The sequence below is a fragment of the Vigna umbellata genome, chromosome 5, assembly GCF_029865625.1.
Source record: "Vigna umbellata cultivar VRB3 chromosome 5, Vumbellata_1.0, whole genome shotgun sequence".
Lineage (NCBI taxonomy): Eukaryota > Viridiplantae > Streptophyta > Magnoliopsida > Fabales > Fabaceae > Vigna > Vigna umbellata.
In genome coordinates this window covers 23,761,069-23,771,033 of record NC_142169.1, presented here as the reverse complement: position 1 = coordinate 23,771,033, position 9,965 = coordinate 23,761,069, and the positions used below count along the sequence as shown (strand labels likewise).

General features: G+C 31.5%; 1 protein-coding gene across 1 annotated transcript; it reads left to right on the top strand.

The window, feature by feature from the left end:
- The first annotated feature begins 766 nt into the window (after nt 1-766).
- On the top strand, nt 767-3,976 carry LOC124826620 (protein trichome birefringence). Its single transcript, XM_047299495.2, is given in 6 exon segments — nt 767-1,264; nt 1,266-2,101; nt 2,319-2,511; nt 2,603-2,796; nt 2,954-3,112; nt 3,277-3,976. Coding segments are annotated over 6 exon segments (1,893 nt in total). The 5' UTR covers nt 767-1,108; the 3' UTR covers nt 3,632-3,976.
- The last annotated feature ends 5,989 nt before the right edge of the window (nt 3,977-9,965 follow it).

Sequence of the window (9,965 nt, the reverse complement as noted above, 5' to 3'; positions counted from 1 at the left end):
GAGAAAATAAACTATATTTTTCATTATTAAAAACATAAAAGCTTTGATTTACATACAGAAGAGAAGGGTAACAGAAAGAAACTAACTAAAAAAACTATATAGCGTAAAAAAAAAATACTAAACTTCATTATATACAACATCATTTATACCTATAAAAGACAAATGCTATTATCTTTCTGTTACGAGTTTTCAACATCTTCTGCCTTTGAAAGAAAATGACTACATTGAAAAATATTCAACTGTTCAATTTAACAGTATAATCCTTATAATAATGGTAATAAATATCAAATCAATTATTTTAATATTTTTACTCATCATAACGGAAATTTATCTTTCTGAATTAATTTCCAAACATGCTAATAATATTTTATCAAGAGTTTAATCTAATCCTCTCATGCTACTTAATTCCTCTAATCAACCAAGCTGGAAATCTTCTGAATATATATATATATATATATATATATATATATATATATATATATATATATATATATATATATATATATATATATATATAGTTATATGTGATATACTTCTACATAAATTATTTGGAAGAAAGATTTTCGGTTCACCTTAACAAAAACTAAAGACAAGATTAACTATTTTAAATTTGTCTACCCTTTTTGTGTTATTGTTAAAATATTATGTTGTTACTATAAGCGTAATTTAGTATTTACAGTGCCTTTGGAAACTCTACTTTTTATTCATTCATATTGATTTTTACAAGTAATCAAACAAATGGAAGTTTCTGCCCTCTCTCTCTTACACTAATTACCATTCTCTCTCTCTCTCTCTCTGTCTCTCTCTTCTTTATCACTGAACAACACTCCAAATTCTAGCTATGGTATTCTCACACAACATTTTCTAGATTTTGCTGTAGTGTAGTGTTGGCCAAACATAACTCAACAACCCCACCAATATTGCAACTCACTCTTTACTTTCACACTCTCACACACATACTCTTGTTCATGTTCATGTTCATGTCTCAACACCGCTGAAGGCTGCAACTGTGTGCCATTGGAAGCAACAACTTTACCTTTCTTTTCTCTCACCTCTTAACTCTCATCTTCTTCTACCAAAAAAATAGGGACACAAATCTCCAATCTCCATGGCTGATGCCACCAAGTATGTTCCCATCGGTGGTGCCAACCTCTCCTCCGACCTCAAGAGCCTCTCAGCAATTCTCAAAACCAGAAAAACTGTGGCTTTTGCATACGCTTTCGTAATTGCCTTCGTGGCTTTCACTGTTTTCTTAGCCTTTTTCTCCTTCTCCAAACGCTTCCTCTCCCTGGTTCACCAACATATTCTCTTCCACATCCTCCCCAGATGGTTCCTACAAACCTCAAATCCCTTCCATTTTCTCACTCCTTTTCCCAAACTCTTCTTCACCCTCCAATTCCTCTGATCCACTGCTCAACAACACCAACACTTCTAGATCTGCAAATATTAATGCCACTTCTCTTTCTCCTCGTCTCAACACTACCTCACAAACTCAAACACTCAAAGCAACCTCCTTTATAAACCGAACACAATCCTCGGATGTTTCATCCCAAGGTGCGGTTCCTTTCCCAACCGCAAACCAGACCACGAATTCTCACGCTCCAAGTCTGGAGGTGAAATCGCCACCACCCCTTGTCCCTGAGGAAACATCTGGGGGTGAAAAAAATCACACTTTTAACACCCCTGAAGCTAAAGCTATAACCACTAACCAAACTACAAATGCTACTGCACCTGCAACACCTGCAACCAATGTTTCAGCGAGTTTCCCTGTCCAGAAAGTTCCACATCAGAACTCAAGTTCTAATTCTTCTGTGAAGGCTGATTCGGTAAAGGGTGTTGCTTCGAATGGTAATTACACGGCTTCTCTGGCGAGGAAACGGATTAATGGGAATAATCACACTGAGGGGAACGATGAATCGATGGAGTCTCTTATGAAGTGTGATTTTTTTGATGGAAAGTGGGTTAAGGATGATTCTTACCCTCTCTATAAGCCAGATTCTTGCTCTTTGATAGATGAACAGTTCAATTGTATTAGGAATGGAAGGCCCGATAAGGAATATCAAACGTATAAGTGGAAGCCTAAGGGTTGCAGCCTCCCAAGGTATTGGAAAATATTGAATTTTGTTGTTTATAGTTTTAGGTGGCAAAGTTTTTAATTTCATGGATGCTTACGTTAGTCCAAAATTGACAATATTTGTCTGCTTCGTGTTGGTGTTTTGTATGGCTAATGGGAAGCTGCTGTGTTTTGTATTGTACTAGAATTGATCCATTGGTTGTTTGTTTTTGGGGTTCCCAATTTGGTTGAATTGGTAATGTAGGTTGGATGCGCATCGAATGCTGAAATTGTTGAGAGGGAAGAGACTTGTTTTTGTTGGTGATTCGCTCAATAGGAACATGTGGGAGTCTCTGATTTGCATATTGAGAGGTGCTGTGAAGGATAAAAAAAAGGTTTTCGAAGCAAATGGAAGAGTTCATTTCAGAGGCGAAGCCTCTTATTCATTTATATTCAAAGTGAGTATTGAACTCTCTTGTGTTTTAGCTTTCCGTAATTGTTTTGATTTGTTATTCTTTGCCTAACAGAACTCTGGTTTGGTGTAATCAGGATTATCACTTTTCTGTGGAGCTTTTTGTGTCTCCATTTTTGGTTCAAGAAGGAGAAATGACTGATAAGAATGGAACAAAGAAGGAAACACTTCGTCTTGATTTAGTTGGTCAATCTTCGTCTCAATATAAAGATGCAGACATTATCATCTTCAACACTGGCCACTGGTGGACTCATGATAAAACCTCTAAAGGGTATGACATGACACTCAACATTCCTTTCATTGCAATGGATAACCACTAACTGTTTGATTTTCCACTTGTTTATTATTCATCACTGATTCTTAAGTTCCAAGATTAGAGGAATCCTTGTCATGAACGTGGACTAAAAATTGACCCTGACAATTTTCAGGCAGGACTATTACCAAGAAGGTAGCCATGTGTATTCTGAGTTAAACGTTCTTGAGGCATTCCGAAGAGCTTTAACTACATGGAGCAGGTGGGTTGATGCCAACATTAATCCATCCAAGACCGTGGTCTTCTTCAGAGGCTATTCTGCTTCCCATTTCAGGTAAAATACAAGTAATTTAGTTTAAACACACTTTTGAAATCTTACTTAGGATAATTTCTGTTTCAAGTTCATTACTTGCAAGTAGAGAATACATTTATGGAGCACCCCCATATGATTATGGTGCTAGAAGACTTAGTCATAACTAGAAACTTGTGAAACTGCAGTGGTGGACAGTGGAATTCTGGTGGGCAATGTGACAGTGAAACCGATCCAATTGAGAACGAGAAGTACCTAACTGAGTACCCAGATAAGATGATTGTTTTGGAGAAGGTGCTAAAGAACATGAAAACCCGTGTGACCTACCAAAACGTGACTAGAATGACAGATTTTCGAAAGGATGGTCATCCTTCCATATACAGGAAGCAAAATCTAACTCCCGAAGAAAGAAAATCGCCATTGAGATACCAAGATTGCAGCCACTGGTGCCTTCCTGGTGTTCCTGATATATGGAATGAGATTCTTTATGCCGAACTTCTGATGAGAGAGTATCGGAATCAGCATAAGCAGAAGAGAACATAGGTAACGAATAAACTACGAGATTTAATGAGTTAAGTAACATATGCAGTATACCATTTTTGTTCCTACGCATAGAAAGAAAGCATATACAGAAAAGGCTTTTATATGAAGGTTCATGATATTAAGTGGACCCATATATACACCATTTGTGCTGCAATAAATTTGTTGATATGGATGAATGACATGAATTTGTGAAGAGGAGAGAATACAAGGGTGCTTTTGTTTATCAGTGTAAATTATTATCCTTCTTTTGGATCTTCATTTCTTTTTTAAGCCTCCAATTCCTATTGTAAATCTAAGTTCAATTACATTTTATTTATTATAATCAAATTATTGAATTTGAAATTATCTGATTCACTGTGCTTCTTCATGTAATTGTGAATTATTATATAGATAGGAAAAACTTTACCTTGCAACAATTCAGTTCGAGAATGAATTAGATTTAAATTCAATTTTTATTATTTTTAATATGATATCAGAGTCTATTTTATTTTATCATTGATTGTCAGATTGTTATTTAATCATGTTTCGATGTGAAGAAAGTGTTTGAAATTTTGACATTATTAGGTTTAAATTTACTTAATATAACGAGATTTATTATACGACTCATTGTTGAGTTGTTTTTCTAATCATGTTTAGGTATGAAGGGAGGGTGTTTGAAATTTCATATTCTTAGGTTTAAATTCAATTTTTTATTAACTTTTGGTGGAATGGTTGGAATGTTGTGTTTATTTGATTTTTAGGTAGGTAACGTGTAATGCATTAAAAAACAATATGAAAAAAAAATGTTAAACAAATATGATATATGACACTACTATTTGAAAATTATGCAATAAGAAAAATATGTATTAATAACTAATTTTTTCGAATATAAGTCATATATTAGTTGAAAAGATGTATTTTTAACGCAGTATAATATTATTGGCTATATTATTTACTTACTATCAGCATTTTAATAATTATGAGGATAAAAAAGGAGAATGAAAACAAATTTTAAAAATTTGTAAGAAAAAAATAATTAAACAAAAATGTGTAAATGAATAAGCATTACTAATTTATATGAGTAAGAATCCAAAAACACAAGAGAAGGTGACCACGAATCCTAAAGACAAGGCTAATCCTAAAGACAAGGCTGGTGTTGTTGTTCTCTTTACATGTTCTTTTTCTTCTTTTGAAGTCAGGTTCATGAAAAATCTATTTCTTTTATCTTCTTCACATTTATGTTACTTGGTACCACCGAAATCCTTTTCTCTTCCCAAAACAAATTCCCTATAATCATTTCTTTTTAAAAAAACTTAATATAACTTATTTAATATTAAAAAAATCCACATTTAATTGTTTTCCGAAGCTTGACCTAATTTTTACATTAAAGTATGGCCATTAAAAAAATGACTTATGCATAACAAAACATGATGTTGATAGTGAATTAGTGGCTTATAAAGGTAATAGGTTTTCACTTAAAGAACTTGTGTTGAACTCTTTATAGTTATGCTTGAGCATATTAAAGAGGTCTTTTATTTAAAATTACAATAGAAATTATTATGTCTATGTTGGACCATCATTTTTATTAATAGTCAAAATCATTTTATGTTCCGTAAAAACAGAGCTAACTAAAATGAATTTTTATTAAAAGAATACAGATTGTAGTTCAAGTTCTTATCACTTTCATAAATATACTTTGCCACAATTACCACCTTTTTGATCCCGCCATCGTCCACCACAATAATAACCACTTTTAACGGCTATATTTCATTTAGAAATTGTAATTATATATATATATATATATATATATATATATATATATATATATATATATATATATATATATATATATATATATATTCTTGTATCTTTTGCATGGATTTTATAGATAATTTTTATCAATATTTAAGTGTTAGTTTTAAAATTAAATTAATAATTTTTTTATTACATCAGTAGTTTAATTTTCATAAAGTAAAGACTTTTTTCTTGTTATAGATCATTTTTTAATTTTATTAACATAAGTAGATGATTAGGATTTTTTTTTTTCAAATTATACTCTTTTACTGTTCAAGTGTAACTTTTTCTCTTTTTGCAAAAAAAAAACTAAATTCTTATTACGTTTTTTCTATTTTTGTAGGTTACTTACTTATGAAATTCTGTTTTTTGAGGAACGAATTTTTAATAACATATCTTTTTAGTTTTATAAACTTGTATATTTATTTATAATAAATTATTTTATTAAAAATTATAATTTTTCATAAAATCATGTGAATATAAATTTAAAAACTATATTGAATTTAATATTTATAAATTAATTAAAAATATTTTTTGAAAAATGATAATAATAAATAAGATAATTTAAATATATTTTAGTTATTGTAATAGAAAAATTATCGTAATAAAATATTATAATTATGATTGTTTTTTGTAAAATTAATTTTGATAAATGTATATTTATTTGGTTATAATAATTTATGTAATAATTTTGTGTGTAATAAGTTAGAAAAATAAAATTAAATAATCATATGATTATAGGTGGAAATATTTAAAAAGTAAAGTTATAAATTAGTAATACGAATGCAAAGCATTTAGGTTTATTCATAAAAAAATTATTTTAAAAAAATATTAAAATTATATTGATTTTTTTTAAAAAAATTATTTAGAAAAAATATAAATTTAAAATGTAGAAAAATATAAATATTCTTAATAGAGTTTTATAAATTTTTTAAAATACAAAAGGTATAAAATTCAAAAATACATTCAAATTAGATAATTATTTGTTGGAGTTCTTAATTGTTTAATTTTAAATTTAATAACTATAAATAAATAAATTACAAAAAATATTCTATACTTTTTAAATATTTCTTTTAAGTAATTTTTTTTATAAATAAACCTAAATGTTTTACATTCAGATTACTAATTTTTAACTTTACATTAAATTTCTTTTCAATTATTTCTACCACAATCATAATTTTTAATTTTATTTTTCAAAATTATTACACACCAAAATATATTACATAACTTATTTTAACCATATAAATATACATTTATCAAAATTAATTTTACAAAAAACAACCATAATTACAATATTTTATTATGATAATTTTTTCTATTGCCATCATTATAATACATTTAAATTATCTTATTTATTATAATCACTCCTCAAAATTTTTATTCTCAGTAAATTTATAAATATTAAATTAAATATATTTTTTAAATTCATATTCACCCGAGTTTATAAAAAAATTATAGATTTTTAATAAAGTAATTTATTATAAATAAATATACACATTTATAAAACTAAAAAAGTATTTCTATTAATTCGTTTTTAAAAAGTAGAATTCTAATAATAAAAACCTATAAAATTAAAAAAAAAAAACTTATGAAAATTTAGTCTTTCGCAAAAGAAATTGTACATAGTGAAAAATTCTAATTTAATTAAACGATATTCTGGTTGTTTTATTCACGTTAATAAAATTAAAAAATAATAATAAAAAAAAGTAAAAAAGTAAATATTATTATACTATACTAATATGTAAAAATTAACATCATAGAAATGATTTGATTAATGTTGCACACTTTCTTTTAGTCAATATAAAACTAGATAATGAATATAAGCTATAAACATAAATAAATATTTATGAAAGTATCATATGAAAAAATAAATTTAAAATTGAAAACAATTATTTTCTTAATAATACTATAAAATATATTAAGTTAAATATATAATTTTAGTATATTTACAGATTATAAATATCTTTAAATAACATTTTAAGTTACTTACCACCCTTCCACCACTGTTCGCATTTTCAAATCAATATGTAGGATAACCCTAGGTACAGGTTGTAACATCCCAAAAATATAACAAATATATATTATGATAGTCCACAATTCTAATATAGGAGAACAATTAGGAGTCAAACTTGCAGCTAAAGTCTTAATAATTACAGTCATCCCAAAAATGACTATCATTTAAAACTTTAAACACCCATAAGAGTACTTCAAGATAGTATAACTTAACTAAGAAATCCTAAACAAACTAAGCTGCAACATCAACACCATCCAGGGCCTGCTCCAGGGGTACCTCATCCACCTCTGCTCACATCCAAGTGGATGATCATTGCAACAGAAACACGACACAAACAACAGACAAACACAAGAAGAAGAGTGAGCTAGTTTTACAACAAGCATACTATATTAGAATAAACAATTCATCAAATACATACTTTAAGCCGAGCAAGTTAAATAATCCCAAGAACATGTCATAAACTAGACTTGACTCGTCCGGAATTAGAATGATTACCGAGCTATGGCAGGTCATGCACTCATGGTGGCTTATGAAACTTGGGTTCCCCATCCTACCACACTCACGAGGTTAGCCTGTTCCGGGCCTTGAGGCATACTGGAAGCCTCCAAGATTAAGACCTCCTGCTACTCCTCACCACATGGTTCAATCCTCTCTACTTGAGAATGAAAGACCATTGGAGAGTCAGGATAACCCCCAAGACTGAGCTCCCATGTAGATCATTCTAAACACTACTGCACCACCATGAATCTTCTCCTTGAAGATCATGGAATTACGTCAATCCACCATACTCTTAACCATATATCTTTTTTCTTTAACCATACATCACATTGTTGAATATTCTCATACATTCACGTACTTCCCACATAAATCACATCATACTATGCATTCCAAGCAATTGATCAAATCAAAGATATCAAAAGAAAAGACTTGACCCGACAGGAGTCGCACAACGCACACCTTAATTCACATAGCAAATTGAGTCGCAGCATACATCAGACTCCAAACCTCTCGCATAGCGCACTCAGGTCGCTATGCGAGAACTCAGACAGAGACCAACCTCCCCAAAGATCTCGCTATGCGCCCCACTCGCCCTTCGAATTAAATGGGCAGTGATCCCAGACCACCACCAGTCGCCTAGCGACAAGATTCGCCATGGCGAGTCCATAAACAGTGAGCATCACCCCCTAGTAATTTGCACGACGCACCAACTCGCACAACGAATTACCAAGACAGTGAGCACCCTCTACAGGGTCTCGCTATGCGAGACAGCTCGCATAGCGAGTCTGCATAATCTGCATGACGCAGATTCTGCATAATTATGAAACTCACACATCCTTTACCAGTTTTAGTTATTTTCCCCAACTTCTAACCCTCCTAATTCTTGTCTCACACCTAATTAAACTTGTCTAGATGATTATAAACGTTCTTAGCATGATTCTAAAGTGAGTACTACCAAGTTTTCCACTTAAATTTCCAAGTTCCTTAACCCAGGGACCCAATTTTGATTCTACCATTTTAACCATGACTTTACTCAGTTTTATGACCCTAACCTTCTCTAATGGACTCATCCAAGCTAGCCACACTGTCCAATTGCACTCAAGACCACCTATGCTCAAATTCCCTACCTCAGTTCCTCTCACAGGACCAAAAACAATACTCTCTTAACCTTTTCACCTCTAACAAGACTAACACATGATTTTCCACCTCAACAACACCTTACTAACCCAATTGGTCATCGAAGAAGAATTAGATGTCTGAACGCATCAGTCTCACCTTCGACGCCAGCACATATGACTAGTCACAACTGACTGGACCAGGCCAGGGCTGCTCTATGATCAGGGATGTGCCAACTCAGGTTTTTAAAATTCCTCTATCCTACCAACACAATACTCTCAACAAGTCACCAGTTATTTATCTAAGTCACCCAAACTGCCCTATGGTACTCTAGACCCCAATTGCCCAATTTTTGATACTCCACTCCCCTCACAGTAGCCTAAAACAGTGCTTGTACCCACTCAATATCCATGTTAACTATTTTAGAGAGTTCTTATACCATTCCAGAAATCCAGTACAGCCAACACACACTCATCCAAGTCAAACAAACCTCCGTATACCATAGTCACACAAATTTCACATATTCATCAATGCAACTCAACATGTTCATCATCAAAATATAGTATAACAATAAAACCATCAAAATAAATCAAACAGACACCTCATACAGCTCCTAAAATATAACCAGCTCCCCTTACCTTAAAGTTGAACATCACAGCTCACACACGCGTCTCTAAAGTACCTTGCACTGTGAAAATGACTCAACAGAACCCTACGATTCACCATTCAGTGATCAAGAACGGTTCTCAAAACCTAATTTGAGATAGAAAGTGAAGGAAGAATCGCTAATCACATGCAAAGTAGAATACTTGCATGTTCACAGCCCTAGAAACCATAGAGAAAGAGAAGAACACTCACTAGCTGAAACGAGAAAGTAATCGGTGATACTTGAAGCTCTCGGCGTCAGGAATACCTAGGCACCACCTAATCGAA